Source organism: Seriola aureovittata, chromosome 18, assembly GCF_021018895.1.
Source record: "Seriola aureovittata isolate HTS-2021-v1 ecotype China chromosome 18, ASM2101889v1, whole genome shotgun sequence".
In the NCBI taxonomy this organism is placed as follows: Eukaryota; Metazoa; Chordata; class Actinopteri; order Carangiformes; family Carangidae; genus Seriola; species Seriola aureovittata.
The window spans coordinates 15481948-15500348 of NC_079381.1; the positions used below are offsets into that span (position 1 = coordinate 15481948).

At 38.5% G+C, this 18401-nt stretch overlaps 1 protein-coding gene across 2 annotated transcripts in view; it reads right to left on the minus strand.

Moving 5' to 3' along the window:
* brinp1 (bone morphogenetic protein/retinoic acid inducible neural-specific 1) overlaps positions 1–18401 on the minus strand; it is a 110764-nt gene that overhangs the window by 40692 nt on the left and 51671 nt on the right. For both annotated transcript variants that reach the window (XM_056403128.1, XM_056403129.1), the window contains exon 4: positions 10547–10716. In XM_056403128.1, coding sequence (XP_056259103.1) covers positions 10547–10716 — 170 coding nt within the window. The remainder of the gene's footprint in view (positions 1–10546; positions 10717–18401) is intronic.

The window sequence follows — 18401 nt, forward strand, 5'->3', positions numbered from 1 at the left end:
GACCTTGAGCACTTTTGTTACATGTTTAAGTTTCATGCCACGCAGTCATTATAAATATCCGAAAGTTAGAAGAGAAATAGTTTGTCACTTTATGTGATTGGAAGCGGCCTTGTTGACCTACTCTAATTAGGCAGCTGAAGCAAACAACATACTGTATTTATCTTACAACTGATCCCAGCGCTGTCCGTGTGTTTCCAGCCTATTCACTTGTATGGTTGACCTCTCAAACGCACGTGCCTTTTTAATAAAGCACCAATTAAAAAAAAAAAAAAAAAAAAATCACATTAGGGATTCTGGAGCTTGACAATTTACAGTTTCTTAAACACAACAAGACAACGTGGAAAGCACAGACTGGCTCATAACGGGGGAAAACGCAAGCTATTCTTACACGAAGCAATGTAAATATTGTCACAGAGGGTAATTGCAAAACAGACTTAAATTATCATGGAGCACTGTGAAATATCAGGGATAATTGTGGGCTTCTTAGAACATCAATTGTAAAGTAAATGTCGTATGACTTCCTCATGCCTAATTAGAGAATTAGGTCATTTTTAACCAAATGAAAGGTTGTTATCAACTTCCTTCTAACCATGTAAAAATGAAATGTTATAATTTTAAGAGACTGCATGTGAGTTCTGCACATATGGTCTTATCTGAATCCCCATGTATCGATTGAAAATACAGTAAACATACATTCCTTTTTATTTGCAATACATAACTTAAAATGTATATTTCTATAGACGTCATTGGTATCAGCTTTACAATAGTACAGCAGCCATGTGAGAACGGAGATAGAGAAATCATGTGCATTAGATAGGCTATCACCCTTGGATGTGTCTGAGCGGTTCACTTGTGCAATGAAACCACTTCTCACCAAGTTCATTAAAATTATCACAGCATATGGAGCTCTCATTATTTCTATAATTCCTGTAACTTGTCATGGGAACAGTGTGTTCTCATTTCTGTTTTTCAAATCACACTGAGAGCAGTGAGTTTTATTCGCAGAAACCAAACTTCACATTATGCTGTGTCCCCAAGTTGTGTTTCAACTTGAAAGGCTGCGGAGAATAAAAAAAAAAGGTGGTTTGAAGCTATGTGAGATAAGGAAAACAAGGGATGAAGGCAATAAGATGGGTGAGTGGGACAGGGGAGAATACTGTAAGGTTGAACTGTCTTCATTACATATCGCCTCTGCTGAGCCTTCCTAATCTGCCCATCACCTGCCATTCTCTTAATGACTTGCTATTTCTGGCTACGCAGAAATGAAGAGACGTGCTCCTCAGTAATTCTCCAAGCCTGGTAGTGGAAGATCTCTGAGGACATTTTTTTTTTTTCCTGCCTCGTTCAGATCATCTCACATATGGCTACAGAGTTACTGTAAGTCACATTAGAAAGACATCCATATTTTGCAGAACTCGTATAGTAGCACAGTTGTCTTGTATATCTAACATCCATTGTATGAATATTTAAATAAGCATTCTTTGGAAAATTCTGAATGTGTCAAGCGTAAAAAATCATTTTTAATGTAACTCATTTGTTTTAAGTGATACTGAGAATTATCAACTTTGGGGCATTTCTAATTATAACCGTGGCACCCTCAAGTGCAAAACTCAAGCAACACTGCATATAAAATCTGTCATGCTCGCTTGTGGCGAATGCAAATGAGATGTGCACGGCTGCAAACTTGGCTCCTGCAGACGACAAAAATCTGGGTCATTTTGTTTACATGTTAAATTTCCTTTACCTCACACGGGGCACACATGACTGGACTGTGAAATGAGAAAGAGGATAGTGTGGCTGTGGGTGCTGCACTCACCACCGCCGCCACCACCACCACTACCACCACCAGCACCACCACCACCACCACCACCACCCACAGCACTGCAGCATCATCAGGAAATATGCATATTGAACGCTGGTATAAATCAGCCCAGAGTCACTGTATGGATAGGTGACCTTGTGAGAGATGCGGTAAGCACACTACCCCCCCCCGGCAGCAATGCATTCTTGCACAAGTCATGCGTGAGTGAATATACAGTAGACACGGCACAGTCAGACGCTCATACCGCATGCACACTCATATACATAAACACGATAGCGCGCGGGCACGTATACACACACAGTCCAATTCCTAATCATAATTCTTCCTGCATAATCACACTTTTCCACGGGAAGACACTCACTCGTAAAATTGACATTTTCTTTTCATTAAAACACTCCATTGGGTATCTTATTTTCATTCCTAAATGACCCTCCCTCCCCACTGGAGTTCTAGCTTGCAGCAATCAGGTTGAGCCACACCAAGACAAACAACCACATGTCATTTATTTCTATCAGCAAGGTATGATATTGTTCACAGTGGGAAGAGACGTCTATTTGGATTGACTTTATATTTTTTGTTTTAGAACCCAGCTGATGAATAATATAAGTGGAGAAATATGATCACGTCCCTATTATTAAAAGATTTATAAGAATAACTACATGAAGATAGAGAGAAGTAGTATTGGTATCTGAGCTGGGCAGCCTACTGGTTTTGCGTGCATGGAAGTGTAGAGTATGAAGATGATAATGAATACAGATTTTGGCACAAGAATGACTGACTGACTGACTGACTGACTGACTGACTGAGAGATGATTTATGAACCAGTAAAAATGGATAATACCTCTATACTAAATGGCTTCTGTGATATTTTTTCTGTTTAATAAAAGAGCAGCGATACATTCATGGAGATAAATGTTGCATCCTGAACCCCCCCCACCCCTCACATACTGTATGATCTCATTACATCATAACCCCAGGCCACATTGTTCAGTCCTGTGGGTGTACTGTGTGCTTGTTTGTTTGTCTGAGTGTAGACATGTATGCTTGCACGCTGCCATAGCTGTATGTGAGTCTGTATATTTCAAACAAGGGAATGACAAGACAGACGAGGGCAGAGAAGTTATTTTACAGTTTTGTACCATCAGTGATGGCATTTACCACTTTGTTGTTATGTCTACATTTGTTCTTTGCCTTTTTGTTTTAACTCTTACTTTGTGGTCTTCATTACACCACTGTGGTTTAGGGTGTATTTTTTCAGTGCATGAGTGGGTGGCAACTAAAAGCATTTCTTTTTCTTTTTAGCTGATGTTTTTCTGGATAGGTGGGTCTCGGGTAAATAACAAGACTAAGGTTCTGCTGAGGGCGCCAGCAGCACAGTGGGGCTATGTCTTGGTTTTGATTAAAGTTCCCTTGTAGCCAAGACCTCTAAAGCAGTGCAGAGGCTCAAAGAGACAGAAAGGGGTATCAAGAATGAAAGGTTAAATACATTCAGCTAGCCACTATGCACGTAGTCCATCAGTCCTCACTTTTATTGGCAAGCAATTGGATCTAGTCTGCACAGAGCACACACACACACACACACACACACACACACACACACACACACACACACACACACACACACACACGCACGCACGCACACGCACACACACAAAAAACTATCATTGCTGTTGAAAACATACCTCATGATACGTTGGTTATTATTGATCTTAATTACCACTGAATATTATTTAACAATAAAATCAGTGCTCCTCAGGGACCAATTTTACATCTAACCTTTAATAGTAATGTGTTTTCAGTATTCCAACCATTACTGCTTGCACAGCATGTGAAACCTGTAGGAGTCCAATAACAATCAAAGAATTGTTTGTATTTCTTGCTGATGAAACGACAACTGTGTTTATAATGAGAAGTTTGCATTAGCGTCTGCACAGATGTCTGATGTCATCAAAGACTGATTGCTATATGTCCTGCTGGCTGCCCTGATGTTCACGTACTGTTCTGCTGCCTCATTAGTAGTCTGATAATGACACACTTAATCAAATAATGCTTGCAAAAATTATACACAGCTGAAATTGTTTTTATATACTGCAGATATATATTTATTCATATTTTCATTTCAATCTTTTTTTTTTTTTTTTTTGTGAACAATTGTTCATTAGTTTTTAAAGTACATAGCACAATGCAAACCTGAGAGATAGAGAATATAATAATAATAATAATAACAACATATAATTAATAAATAATTAATGAAATAAAATATGACAATATGAGTCAAGTTAAATTACAGAATTCCTTCAAATCAGAATGTTTCAAGAATATGTGCAGTTGATTTAGCTGTAACATGAATTGTTTGGTAACAACAAAGTATTATTGTTATTATTGGTTTCAGATTTGCCTTTCTATTTGTGAGTTTTTCCCATCTTGTATAAGCAACCAATGTTAAATTTCTACAAGGGAAGGTAACACTTTTGGTTACTACTTTGTTTTGGTCCTAGGATAAGTGCTGTGCACAGGAAACAGTTGTGTGATATCAGGCAAAGAGCCAAACGAAAGTTGGCGGCAAACCATTTGGGACATTTTGTTGAATGGAGGGGGCATTCAGCAGCTTGTCCCTGACATCTGCACAATATGCAGCCATCTCCAAATTACAGCCTCTTTTATCTTCAAAATTCAGATTGGAACATTGTAAAACTACTTTTCTTTATTTGCTAATGGATGCTCCCCGGGATAACAAGTGTTTAATCACCAAGGTTTTCTGACCGCATTTGTTTGCCTGATATTGAAGTCTCCTCTGTTTAATCTTGTTGTAGACAAGATAAGATGGATCTTACATAGTACAACAGATGCAAATAAGGTATGAAAAGCCATTTGTTTGCAGGTGTATTTCCTAATTAAATGTATTATATAACCATTTTAATCTGTATTTTGTTTTAATCCAATGTTTTTAGGTTTTCAAATAAATTAGTTTCACTATTGTACTACTAGTTTGTGACCTAAGAAAACTCTATCACTGAAAAAATAAATCTTGTTGGATCGTAATTTGTCTATAGTTTAGAAAAGTGTTATCGGTAGTTTTTGGGGTGTTTGATAATCCATTTTTCAAAGTTAAAATAAAGTTAATAATATAAATAACAATAATTTCAAATGTGAGACAACCTCTGCTCTGATTGGCTGTAAATCTAAGGTATCTTTGATGGAAGAAAACATAGATACATGTGAATGTATTAAGTCAGGGAGAAAAAAAAATCTAAATATTCAGCAATTTTATTAATGGCACCAGTGGTTTTGCACGAAGCCATCTGCATACATTTGCTTATTAAATTCTGACCATATAGAAATGCTGAACAAAAGAAGGCTCTTCTCTCTTTGATCCTCGTGGGATCAGGGAAATGAAACGCAGAGTATTGGCAGGAAACCACAAATATGGTACATTGCTGACTTTTAGTGTATTGTACTGACTGATAAAATAATATAATTATTTTTCTTTTTATTTCTTCAGAATTATTCAAAGACATTCAGAAATTTCATTGAAAGTATTCATGTGTGTGTGTGTGTGTGTGTGTGTGTGTGTGTGTGTGTGTGTGCGTGTGTGTGTGTGTGTGTGTGTGTGTTAAATGCCAAATGCTATAAATGAAGTGGGTGAACTGTTTGGCAGCTGGTGAATGAGCTAATCGTGAATAAATGAGTGAAACGCTGAATCCCTGAGGCCAAAGTTACAAGCTGCCTCACAGAATATTTCAGTGAAACAAAGTGGACCTGACTTTTAACCTTCTTACTTGCAGACACAAAATGTCTAAAGCATTGCTGCTGTATTGACACGTGGTTTTCATCCTGATTGTAAGTTTGCACTCCAAAGCAGGTCTCGCAGCCATACTGAATCAATATTGGAGGAGCAAAGCCCTTGTTCTCTGTGTTTATAGATCCACGCCTTCTGCTGGTCTTTGCTTCCTCTGCACATTCTGATCACTGTCTGTCTGCTTCCGACGTGACTGGAGAATTGCAATTTATGCCGCCTTTATCCATAGTCGAGAGATACGCAGGATGCAGTTCTGCCTTAGATGATTTTTGGTCATAAAATATCAGACAATTATGCACATTGCAGAGTAGCACTAGCTCTTTCAACGTTAATTTCTGTTACATTTTATGCTATTCAAATTCATATGATGGTGCTGTCTCACAACATAATGATTAATATGTGCATCAATATAGCGCCTTTAATTTTTAAGGGGGTGATATTTGCATAAAGTACTAATTGTGTATGCCACTGTGTAACTTGCAGTCATCAACACAACTAGCACCAGACTTCAAGAAAAGTTTTTTGTGCACATCAAAACCTTAACTTACAGAATACATGGATACAGGTCTCAAAGTTTATGCAATGAAAATTATTGCATAGAGTTCAGGTGGTTTAGTTTGCTTTTAGTTTGTGGTAATTTGATGAAATGCAAATGGACCTTATCAATATGCATCAAATGAACTATTGAGCTAAATGTTGACACTGGGTTTCTCTACAAGACAAGACCTTGAGAGTATATAATAATATCATTTCAGGGAGCTTATCACTGACTTTGTTAATCAAATTACCACAGAGCAATTACACACACAGAACCTGGAGCTTTTAGGGCCCCTGGGGCGGTGGATTGTTTTGCCCAGTTGGTAATTAAGCTTAAAACTGTGCATCATTACACACAGAAAACACAATATGTCCCAAAATGTGGCTTCAGTGTATTGTGAAGCACCATAATAGGTATAAACATTATGTGTTCTTAAGCTACCCTGCCCAAAGTGTATTACTGGCACACTGTAACACCAAACAAAAAACAATGTAAGTTTACAGCCATTCCTACTTTACACTACTTTACGCCCCATTTCTTTCACTTGATGGAGCAAACCTATTAAACTTCAATTTTATCCTGTTAGAAGGGCAAGACACATCTATTGGGAGTTTCAGAAAAACCGTTGCTGAGTCTCAGAGGATGCAATATGTGATAGGTGAAAGGCAAGCTATCTTGCATGCACCCACCCCCTCAATCACCAATCCATTCGCAGCCCTTCTCCAAACTCAGACAAAGCCTCACCTCTTGACATATGCTACAGGTCCATCAGTCTTGATCAGCAGATATGCAGTTCACTCAGCTTTGCAGTAAGTTTGTGTGTGTGTGTGTGTGTGTGTGTGTGTGTGTGTGTGTGTGCGCGTACGCTTGTATGGATACTCCTCGCCTCGCAACACCTCCTGCCTTCCTTTCCAGAGAAACTGACTCAGCAGCCTCTGTCAGGTCTGCTTAATTTTGTCATGGTTGACTTCCTGCTACCTGGAGTCTCATCTGCCAGAGCCCCTTAATCCACTTGTCACTCACGACAACAAAAAGCTAGGAAGGTGCTCCTTGAATGAAGACAGAGAGGTGGAGCATTGGTGGGTGTATGGGAGAGTTGGATTGGAGGCTTTTGTGCGAGTGCACAGGTGCTTGGCAGCAGCTGTGGCAGTGCTGGAGTTACCGCATGGAAGATTTCAATGCTCTTACCACTGATCAACAAGAAGCCAGTAAATCCATCAATGGAAATTAAAATGCATCATCCCTCCATTGAGGCAAATAAAAAGTCTATAAACTGTCATAATAGTGTTTATAATATTAATTAATAATTAGTTTCAAATAAACAAACATCACTCTGGTTATTGCAATTAAAAATGCATTTTCATCATCACTACTTTTGGCAGACCTTCTGTCAAAGAGGGCATTAAAGTTGTAGTTGTTGCACCCCAGGAACCTAAGATAAAGGCAGGAATGGGCAGTCCTGAGGATGGATGATGATGTACAGTGGTGAGATAGATTTGAATTAGTTTTCATGGATCTCTGTTCTGTGTGTGTGTCCAATATGCCTCCACGACGCCTACACTCCTGCTGATCTTGAGCTAGAACACCTACAATAACCAACAAAAAGCTTTTTGATGTGCAGAGACTTTTCTGTGGTTATTTTACAGCAGTCTGGCTCTGATTGTGCATGATTTAAATGAGCTAGGCATGATAGATTAAAGTTCTGTAACTGTACTTTGTTTGATTTGAGCATGGATAGATATTTCTGTTGCATTCAGATGGCTGTAGGAATTATATGAAGTGAAAAATAAACGCTTCAAGGAGCCTACATGCAGTTATAGATAAAATATTCTGATATATCCCATTAAACTTTATCTCAGACACGACTTTACTGGCAATTTTGCCATATTCACATTAAAGTTTTTTTAGTGTTGAAAATAGGAAACATCCAGTCGCCAGATCAGGTGTGTCAAATTACATTAGACAGATTTTTAACCACATGTTAAAATGTTATTCAGCTCACATGAAAAAAATGAAAACATCTATAATCCATACTTAACTGTATTTATACCTTTTTACAAAATTTCAATTACGGTTTTGTGGAGCTTGGTGTGAAAATCATCTCATAAGACAGTGGTTCACAAAGCGTGGGCTCAAAATCTTGCAGGCTAAAGTTAGACTTCAGTATTGAACTTTAGAGAGTGTGTTTGTTGCAAGAGGTGATGCACTGTTGCAGGATGAAAGTCCATATGATCATGAGGCATTCCAATTTCTCCGTGGTGCAGCCTATTTTCACATCTGCAATCTGCTTTCTGCCAAGAATTGTGTGATTGCAGACCCATGGAAAACCAGAGAAGTCTAAATAATTATGATCACCAGGGCTTGAAATTAACACCGACTAACCCACTCAGTGTTGGTAAAATTTGACTGTGGCAGGTAGCACAATTCTACCTGCACTTTTTGTAGACTGAGGTTTTCAAACTGTGAGAAAATAGAGGCATCGTTCCCATTGTGTGTATGTTGTTGTTGTTGTTTCTGCCACGACACAGCGGTAAATATATCATTTTTGTGTATCTGTTTCGATTTGCAATTTTTACTTATAATTGAAAAAAATACTCAGGTGGAATAATACCAGAAACACACTGATGCATTTCACAGTCTGCACTCAATGCTCCGTTGTTCAGGGTTATCCGGGTCCCTACAACTATACTGGGAGCATAATAGAGGCAAGCAGCCCCTGCTGCTGAACTGCAAACATGTTAATCAAGTTGACGTCCTCACACAATAAAACATCCCAGAAGCAGTGCTGCACACTAAGGTTCACTCCAACTTAATTTTTTTTTTTGTGGTGGTGCATGTATTGTCTCGCAAACTAGGTGCATATGAGCAAGGTCATGGCAAACAGGGGATGTTGTCCAAGGCCCCTGGGCCCGGCAGTATTATTTATTTGTTATACAGGTATACACATGGAATCATAATGCTTATCGCTGCCAACCTGGTACGGGACTGATTCACTTTTAGACACTATGTGGGGCCTGAGTTGTTGTGGTCAAGCTTCTTTTCAGTTCTTTGTTTTTCTTGCAATAAAGCTGTCTAAGTGTTTCGTTTGAGTAAGCGTTTTATAAAATGTAGCCTCCGGCAGATACACATGAAGAAAAAAAAAAATGTAGAAAAACTAATTACATTTCTGACATCACATTCACGAAACTGGGTGTAATAAACAGCTGACAGCAATACTTTGATCTGTGTGTCGGCATGCCATTTGATAGTTCGCATGATTTAGTAAGTATAGACTAAACAGAAATGTATCTGGAGAAAATAACACATCAAGCCCTGTTGCGTAATGCATTTTTATCATTATTATAATTATTAATGATCATAATTATTATTTGAGACATTTTGTGTTTTATTAGTCGGTATTAAATTTTAAAAAGTAAAAGTAAGCGGAAATTTGGAAAAACTTAAAAAGAAAAAAAAAAAAAGTACTTGAAATGCATGAAAGGGAGTTTTAATACAGAACCTAACCTTAAGCTGATATTGCCTCCCTCCTCCTACGTGAAGCAACTCGGGCTAATTACTGAAACATAGTCACGAGGGAGGGATTTTCCAAAAACTCTGGCTTACTTGGTTTTGCTTGATGTTATTTATATTCTACAATTGCTTTCCCTAGACCACTCTCCTCAGTGTCCCTGGGTCCTTGGTCCCTGGAAAGAGCATGTGGATGTCTAGAATTGGCAAGCAGTTGCAGGAAGAAGGCCTCGTATTTTTCCTCTCGTCGTCCCAGACAGAAAGAGGAGACTGTCATTTGCTAAGATCAATCCATGTGCCCTGTTCCAGTTTCTTAATGTTCACAGGTTAACTTACTTCCAGAGCCTCCCACAATCAAAATGTTATGTTTTGAAACCGTTGTGTTTAAAACCGTTCTCATATGACCCTGACACATAATGAATATGGACACAGGAAATACGTGTTCAGAATCACAGAGACGCATATATGCAGGTAGATGTACATGTGTAACAGTCTGTCCTTGTCTGAATTGGTTTATTTTCACCACGTTCATTTACTTTGTAGTTATCGACCATCTGTCTCTGGACAAAGTGAAAATAAGGTGTTTATCTGATTGTCAAAACACATTGTTCGTGTGGGTACACTATGTTTACGTTTTCCTGACAGGCAACCACTTTCTAATAACTGTTTCCTCTCATTACCAGAGGTAGAACAGCAGAAATTCTTCAGGTAAGGCTGCTGTTTACAAGATATAATGTGAAAGTTTCCCTTACCTCAACTAAGAGGATGACCTTTCCCTTCTCTTGTAGTTTTAGTTATTAACAGTGGCATTCATTTTTCATTGCACAAGAAAAAAGAAAAAAAATATATAGTACGCTAATGTTTAATATGCAGCACCAACCTTGATGGCATTGGTGGAAATCTGGATCTCATGCAGCTTCCTCATTGTGCCGTCGCGGTCAATGAAGTATGACGAGGCCAGCTGATGGAGGGCTTCCACGTTCTGAGTAGCGTTGGCAAGCTTCCTGTCCAGCTTGTTTTTGGCCAGGTACATAGTCAGTGCCTCCTCTCCTACAGGAAGCACAAGGAAATGGAAATATGATTAGGATTATGCTCCACGTGTTAAGTGACTAAGCAGGGGGAAAAATATATATTAAAAGAGCGAGTATCTGAGGTCTCAATTGAAGAAATTATCTTTAGTTAAGGTGCGGTGAATAAATAATGTGAGTGTACTGTCAATGTCTTCATTTGTGAGAGTTGTCCAATTCAGGCTTATCTCAGACGCCAATGCAGCTCTTAACACGAGAGATAAGTCAGAGGCCTGAAAACCAAGGCAAGCAGTTTTAGCTTGAGAAACCAGATGCCCCACTTTTCCAGGAACCGTCTCCATATTTGCTGCTTTATCCCCAGCTGGCACCATCCCCAGAAATGTCCCCGGATTTACCCCTATTGGGATGGCATTATTTCCATGAGAGGTCTAGTGATATAGAATTTTTACTTCGATACCACAGGAATTTTATTCCTGTGGAGAACAAATACAGTTCAGTCCAAAAGTCTGGGACCACTTTCCGACTGTATCTCACATCTAGCTATCTTTATTCTCAGCTTTCCCATGTAGAGGAAAGACAAATAGAATATGAACACACAAATAGAAAATAACATCGCTGATTGCAGAGATTTAATTAGTGCCAAGAAAATTATCAAATAGGGATGAGTACAGAAGCTGCTGCAGCTGGTGTTACAGCTATGTGGAGCCACTTGAGGATTGTACCTTTTTATTTGTGCAGTGGCATTGTTTGGCATCTTCCCGGAAATTTATTTTTTTTTAAATTTTCATCTGGATGACTGAGTAAAATTACTCATGTGCATGGCCAATTCAAATCACTGACCCTGTCCGGGGATACAGACACTGCCTGGAGAGGTGTTAAATTATATCTTTCCTTTCTATTTCTTTCTCGTTTTACACTTTAAATCATAGAAAAATACCTTGTGTGTCAGGTTGTCGTAAATCAACTGGACTGCACACAATAAAGTTTCAGCAGCTAAAAAATATGTTGACATATTCTTAACTGGTCGTAAGATTAATTTGGCTCGTATTTTCCTGACGTAACAGAATGAAGCCAAACACTCCTGATGAGCCATTGTTGTAGCTAATGGTGGTGTTGTTCCCCCGAGATGTTCAAATGTGGACTTGGGTCGACCCTGAAATCCTCCATTTGCCGGGTTAGAGATAGATTTCCCACCTCTAATGTGATGTGAGTTTAAAATCACATCACCGCCACTGTAATAAGGTCACAACTACTGTGAATATAAAACTGATTATGCACACACACACACAAAAATCAGCATGTCTCTAATCTCTCTCCATAAATAGAGTCCTATGCCCAGACTTAAGATCTAAGAGGTGAGAACTCAAAAGCCCATACAGGACCCTCATCTCTTGTGTTTATGTGCTGTATGTAAAGTTTGACGGTCCACAGGAAATAGAGGGAGGCTGGTTTTTATACAGAAACCCTGACCTTTCGGTAAGTGTCTGAAAAGGGGGATGAATGTGAACACTTAGAGCAGCAATGGGACCAAATATTTGCAGAGCACCAGACAATCGCTCTGATTTTCATGGCGTATGTTTGTTTGTTGATACAAAATAACAGGCTTGAGCTGCTCATTCTCTTCACATCATATTTCTCCATCTTTCATTCCTACGAGCAGAAACAGATGCATAAAAAGCAAACACAGATTCACTTCCCCAAGCTCATGCAACCTTTCCTTCGAAGATTACTGCTCAAATGGCAAACCATATGCCTGGAACTCGTTCGAGAGCATGTCACATATGTTCAGGTTTCCAGTGCTGTGAATGGTTAGGTGGCCCCGAGCGATGCATTGGAATTGGTCACTTAACTTGTGGTGACCGTGACTAGGGGTGGGTAGCAGTCAGGGCCAATGTCTCATGCCTGGTTAGAGTACAAGCACTGAGGGGACAAGGCCCCATTCTCTGACGCTGCCATGCTCTCTCTCCCTCGGGGGTTAGCAAAGTTACTTACACACACTTGACTTACACTACTGCACAAGAATAATGGTGCCACATTAAGCCCTTGATCTGCCCTTTTTTTTTTTTTTTTTATCCCTATTGCGACTAAGTGTGGCCTAATGGAGGTCTTTTGAACATAAATATGTTGTGGCTATTGCGACTGGTCAGGCAAAATCATTACCTCTGTGGCTTAAAAAAATTAATTTGTGTGCACCTTTCTGTAAGTAATACAATGTGGTACATTATTACAGGGCACCTCCCTGACACTGCCAGAATTAATCAGCTCATGCAGAGCTTATGTGTTTAAGCACTTAAAAACACTGTACTGTTTCTCCTCAAAATCAGCAAAAGTGGATGTGCAAGGGCATCTACGATATAATATAAGGTATACATATATAATATGTATGTGTGTGTACTTGTCTGGTTATTTTTGTGACAACTAGGTTGAGTTTTATACCTTAGGTATCAGGACATTTTGGGAACCTATCCTGATTTATTCTTTTATGCGATTAAGGAGGTCTTTGTAAATTTTGCTATTGCTACATAGGCAACGTTAGCATTAACGACTGTTTACTTATCAGTGTAGAAGAAACGTGAGTTTAATATTAAACTTCATTCCTTTACATGCCAAGAGCAGTCTCCAGTAGTGGAAAGCAACACTTTTGTTTTGCTTCTATTTCTATCAATTCCTTTCATTTACTGAAGTTAGCATGTTAATCAGCTTGACCCGGCCCGGTCGGACTGTCTTGTCACTTTACGATACAGAGTCACTGTAGCGTTCAGGCTGCTCTGAAGACGTAGCGCTGCTCAGAGGGCATATTATTACCTTTTGTATTGTAAACACAGCAATGGCTGAAGCTCTTGCCAAAGTAAGTAACGCTGACTATGTAGCGATAGCAAAAAAATGACAAATATCTCCTTTTAAAGCTGTTTTCTTTTTGTAATTTTTTGGGACCACATCCTGCAATAATAATAGTCTATTGTTAAGCAATTACAATAAATTTATGTATTTTTATAGATATGAAAAAGGAAAGAAAATGGTGAGAGTGGTTAATTGTGAAAACATCAGAAATATATGGCCACTGGTTGCTGTTATAATTACTTCTTGGAAACTCGTGGATAGACTTTCTAAAATAAAATGTGTAATAACTGCATACATACAATACATCCAAATAAGCAGAGGAATGAAATGAATCAGTTTTATCCTCAACCATAGATTGTTCATGGTTTATGCAAGAGATATATCAATGCCAAAAACAGCTACAAAAAGTTTCAAGCATGATGTGGTAAAAGCTTCCAGTGTTGACAGACTGTATTCTTCCACTACAACCAAGGGCACAGCCAGAGTTCTGCGTACGAACTCTAGCCTCAGGCTTCAGTGATCTCAAGTCATTTTAATAAACTACATCTTCCTCCTCAGTGCTGAACGCATTAGACTATTGCAGTGAAAAGGTTTGCGATCCAGTCATAGGTTGTGTATTCACTCGAGAGTAGGAGGAGCACAGATGCAGTCTCTACTACATGTGAAGTCTTTATCTCGTCAGTGTAATAAGAAAAGAAAAAAAGTCATCAGACAGAAAAATGGATACATTTTTAGGGCACTATGTAACCCTTTGAGAAGAAAAAAAACATCCTATCTCATAAAAATGAAATTCAAATGATAATATATAAAATGCAGCCTTCAGCAATTGAATACAGCCTATGACCATAACCTCTTGTGGTATTGTTACACTGTGTATAGCATTCACCATTATCTTACATATGTCACTTGTAGCCACAGTAGCTTCACTTGGGGGTGTTTTTTTTTTGCCCTCCTTAGCCCTGTATGTTTGTACTCCTGCTCTCCCATGAATTTTTGCAATTGCTTCTCTCAACACTAACGCTATAGACCTTTCTGTGCAAACACCAACAGATTTCACGGTGAAGCAGCAGTGCCCTCACTCAAAGTAGAAAACTGATTTCAAACATATGGGGGAGTGGAAATGACAGATGTGCTGAAATATGTCCCTCACAGCTTTGGCAAAATTCAAATCTGTCCTTCACACTTTTCTTTTTTCTCAAGATCAATACCAAGAGCAATACCTTTCTATTGCGTTTATATACAGCCTTGGTTATGCAGTGACTCTGTTGCCCAATCTTTAAGCCTTGGGCACTTAGAAATGTTTGGGTTTGTCAATAAACTTAAATCCCCAGTATAGTTCTCTGCGGCTACAGGCAAATCGGAGATGTTAAGCATCTATGTCAAACTGTTCTGATGTGTTTTTCCATTTCAGCTTCAGAGCTTCAGTTAAATTCCGGAGCATCAACTCACAGTGGTGGTGTCTTTTGTTGGGAAATCTGAGACGTATTTGTTCTGTAAAAGCTTCAAGTCTCCCACGCGCAGTGTGCACCCAGGATGCAGTCGGGTCATATGTTACACTTCAAAATATACATCCCTTTTTTTTTTAAAACATTCACATATCCCAGAAAGGCAGCTCCGGTAGGTATGAGGTAGTTAAAATGTTCAGAAAGGAAAAAGGCAGGGGATAATTGATAATTACTTTTCATAATGTCTTCAGCAGACGGTGTCAGTCTGTAGTATTGAAAGAAAGTAACTGACAATCATCGTCTCTTAAAAGCTTAGAATGGAGCTTACCCAGTCATTACTACAGTACCGTACTTCTACATTTACTACTGAGAGCTACAGTTTGGAACTAACATGGTCCAATTTCCAAAGACAGCTAAAGTTAAAACTGGTGTCATTATTTTGATCATTCCAGTTATTGTTATGATATTTGTAAATAAATCCGATGCGAGCCCAATCAGCTCCTTAAACATCATTTTAATCTGATTAATCTCTTAAAATATGAAGAACCACAGAACAGTTAGTGCATGATCATCTCACTGCACCCTGAGCAAGTGCCTCATCATAGGTACAAAAAAAACAAACAAGATATATAAACCATAATATTCAGTGAAGACTGTCTCCATAAATCCAGACATAAACAAAGGGTATTGTCACAAACAGTTTTTGTCCTCTAAGCACTGTGTGTTGGCGCCTAGTGCTTCCAGACACCACAGGCAGCGTTGTTGTTTTTGCCATGAAAAGAAGCCAAAGAACATTTACATACAAACAAATAAATAAAATGAAAGAAGAAGAAGAAAAAAAAGAAGGTCACACTCTATTCGTAGCGTCCAAAAGTAATTCTGTTCTAAACTTAGAGCTTTAGTTTTAAAAATGGGATAAGAGACAGTGTTGCATAATCAGTTGAAATCATTCAATGAGTTTCCTCGCTGAAAGAACAACGCAGGTCAGCTGTAGTGGCAAGGGCAGAGTTAGTGTGAAGTTTCACTGTACACATAGTCTTCAACAGGAGGTCAGGGTGAATGACTGGAGATTAAAAAAAAAAAAAGTGTGACATCAACACAGGAGACTGCGGTACTTGCGTCATGTTCTGTCATGTTACCATGGACTTTCCCTAACCCAAACCAAGTGGTTTTAACTGCCTTAAGTTAACCTAACATTAAAGGTGCCATGTGCAGTTTCCTAAGTTCTGTTTACATCCAGTCTTACTCATCAAAACATATTAAGTGTGTCCTCAAAGCCTAAAAACATGTCGTATGCATTTTCTTCCTCAAAAAAACATTTGTAAAGCTGTTATTTTAATATATTAATTTGTCCATTGTTTACTAGTTCTTCGCTGTCTTTGGATGCATTGACTTGCTTCGTTACATGTTACTGCCACCAAATGTCAGCTAGTGGAATAATGTGAAACCGCAGTCCTGGTACTGGACTGCGTATCATCAACCATGTGACCTTGCACATATATGTACATCCTTGTGTACATACACAATACAAACAAAACAGGAATCCACTTGCAAATGTTGCTCCATAGCACTACACGACTAGTAGTCAAAAACTCTACAGGGTTCCTTTAACTGTGTGGGCACTAGAGCAGAAACTGTCATATAAGACATTGTTGAGAGAGTATCTTGTCATTCCTGAATGGGGAATTGCTGGAATTAAATATGCGTGTGACACAATGTATTTGTCACTTCAGTGCTGCATCAATCAATATGGACAAAAGAATAAAATAAAAATAAGCTAGAAAGTTAGATAAAATGTGACTTTCATATTAATATGCTTCCAAAATACATAAATGTGATTACTCTATATTTTTCAGTAATTATCAGCTCAGTATTTCGATCAGTCATGTGCCTTTGTTAGCCTTACACAACCAGTAGGCTCATAACAGAAAAAGTACATGTTATAGCTATATGACATTGGTTAAGCATTGTAACCATTTCTATTGAGTTCATAGGAGGGAAACTCTAATGGGGCTCTTTACACTTGACCACTCAACTTCACGTTGCCTGGGAGAAGAAGACTTCACTTCTTCCCTCTCAAGTGTATAATGAATCTTGAGATCACAAAGAGTAGGTGGCTAAAGAGAGAATTGGCTTCTTCTTACTTCATCACTAGTCGGCTGTGCACCTTTATTGGTTCGTATAACTGTGTTCTTTAATGGGCAATCACACGATTGAGATAAGAGTGTACTGACCCATAACATGAAACAAAATGGCCTCAAGGTTAAAGATAATATGGTGATAAGTCACAGGTAGAGAAGAGGAGCCAGAGGTGAAAAAAAGAAAGAAAGGCAAGAAATGCAAAGCGCAGGCAGAAAAAATATATATAGCGATGCAATACAATGAGACTGCCAATGATTCTGTGGTTGAAAATGATACTGATTATTTCTGTGACCCAACTATTCTCCAATTTTAGCCACCTGGTGAATCTGTGGCAGTGTCTTTCCTCCTAGCTTAGACACGCTTAATTACATTTTACCTTCATATAATGTTCCAGCCAAATATTGTATTTCCAATTTCCAAAATAAGTGTCAGAGCACGAATCTCCTTACGAAGTGGTGTACTTGATCTTGCAGCTTTCTAACCCTTCTTAAATGATATTGCTCTGCACTGTTTAGCAACATTATTCAGCCTTGTCTTTAACATTAAGTGGACTTCAAGCTTTTTAAATGAAAGGACTCCTTTCTTTTTTCTTGTAACTGCTTAAGCATCAATGGCTCTAATTAAAGTATCAGTACCGGCATACCAAAACTGTTTTAATTTGTTCTGCAATTACGAGACAAAAGGACTGGACAATACCGGCTGGCTCTGTTCCACCGCTTTTCTAAATACAAAGAATCTCCACTGAATTATAGGTTTAATAGATGTTTTAAAAATTGAAATAAATATACCCCAATTAAACCAGCTTAACGTGCGTTAAGATCCTGTACGGTGTTATATGAAGGAGAGGAAAAAACATGACATGAAAAGTATCATGAATATTTCTCAAAGGCATTTGATTGTGAGATTACAAAGCTACAAACCTCATTTTAGAACAAGTGGAGCGACTACTTGGCAATGTTTCATGCATACAATTATATAATACAGGGTTTGAGGAAAAGAGTGGATTATCTTACTAATTATATCTTTAAAATGCAATTGGCAAAGTAATCACAGTTAGCTGCCTCCATGCATCCCTCTGAGCTCGAGATAAGATAAGAGATTTGAGGGAGAAGCCATTTATATTTAGACTTGGACAGCAGGGTGCTTAACTTTTATTTTGGGAAGTACATTCAAAATACCGCAATCATCCATTACATAAATTCATTCCTCTTCCCGTGGTGAGTATTCCAACTGGACCTTTAATGTGCCTTTTAAAAATATATTTGCTTACAATTTGTGG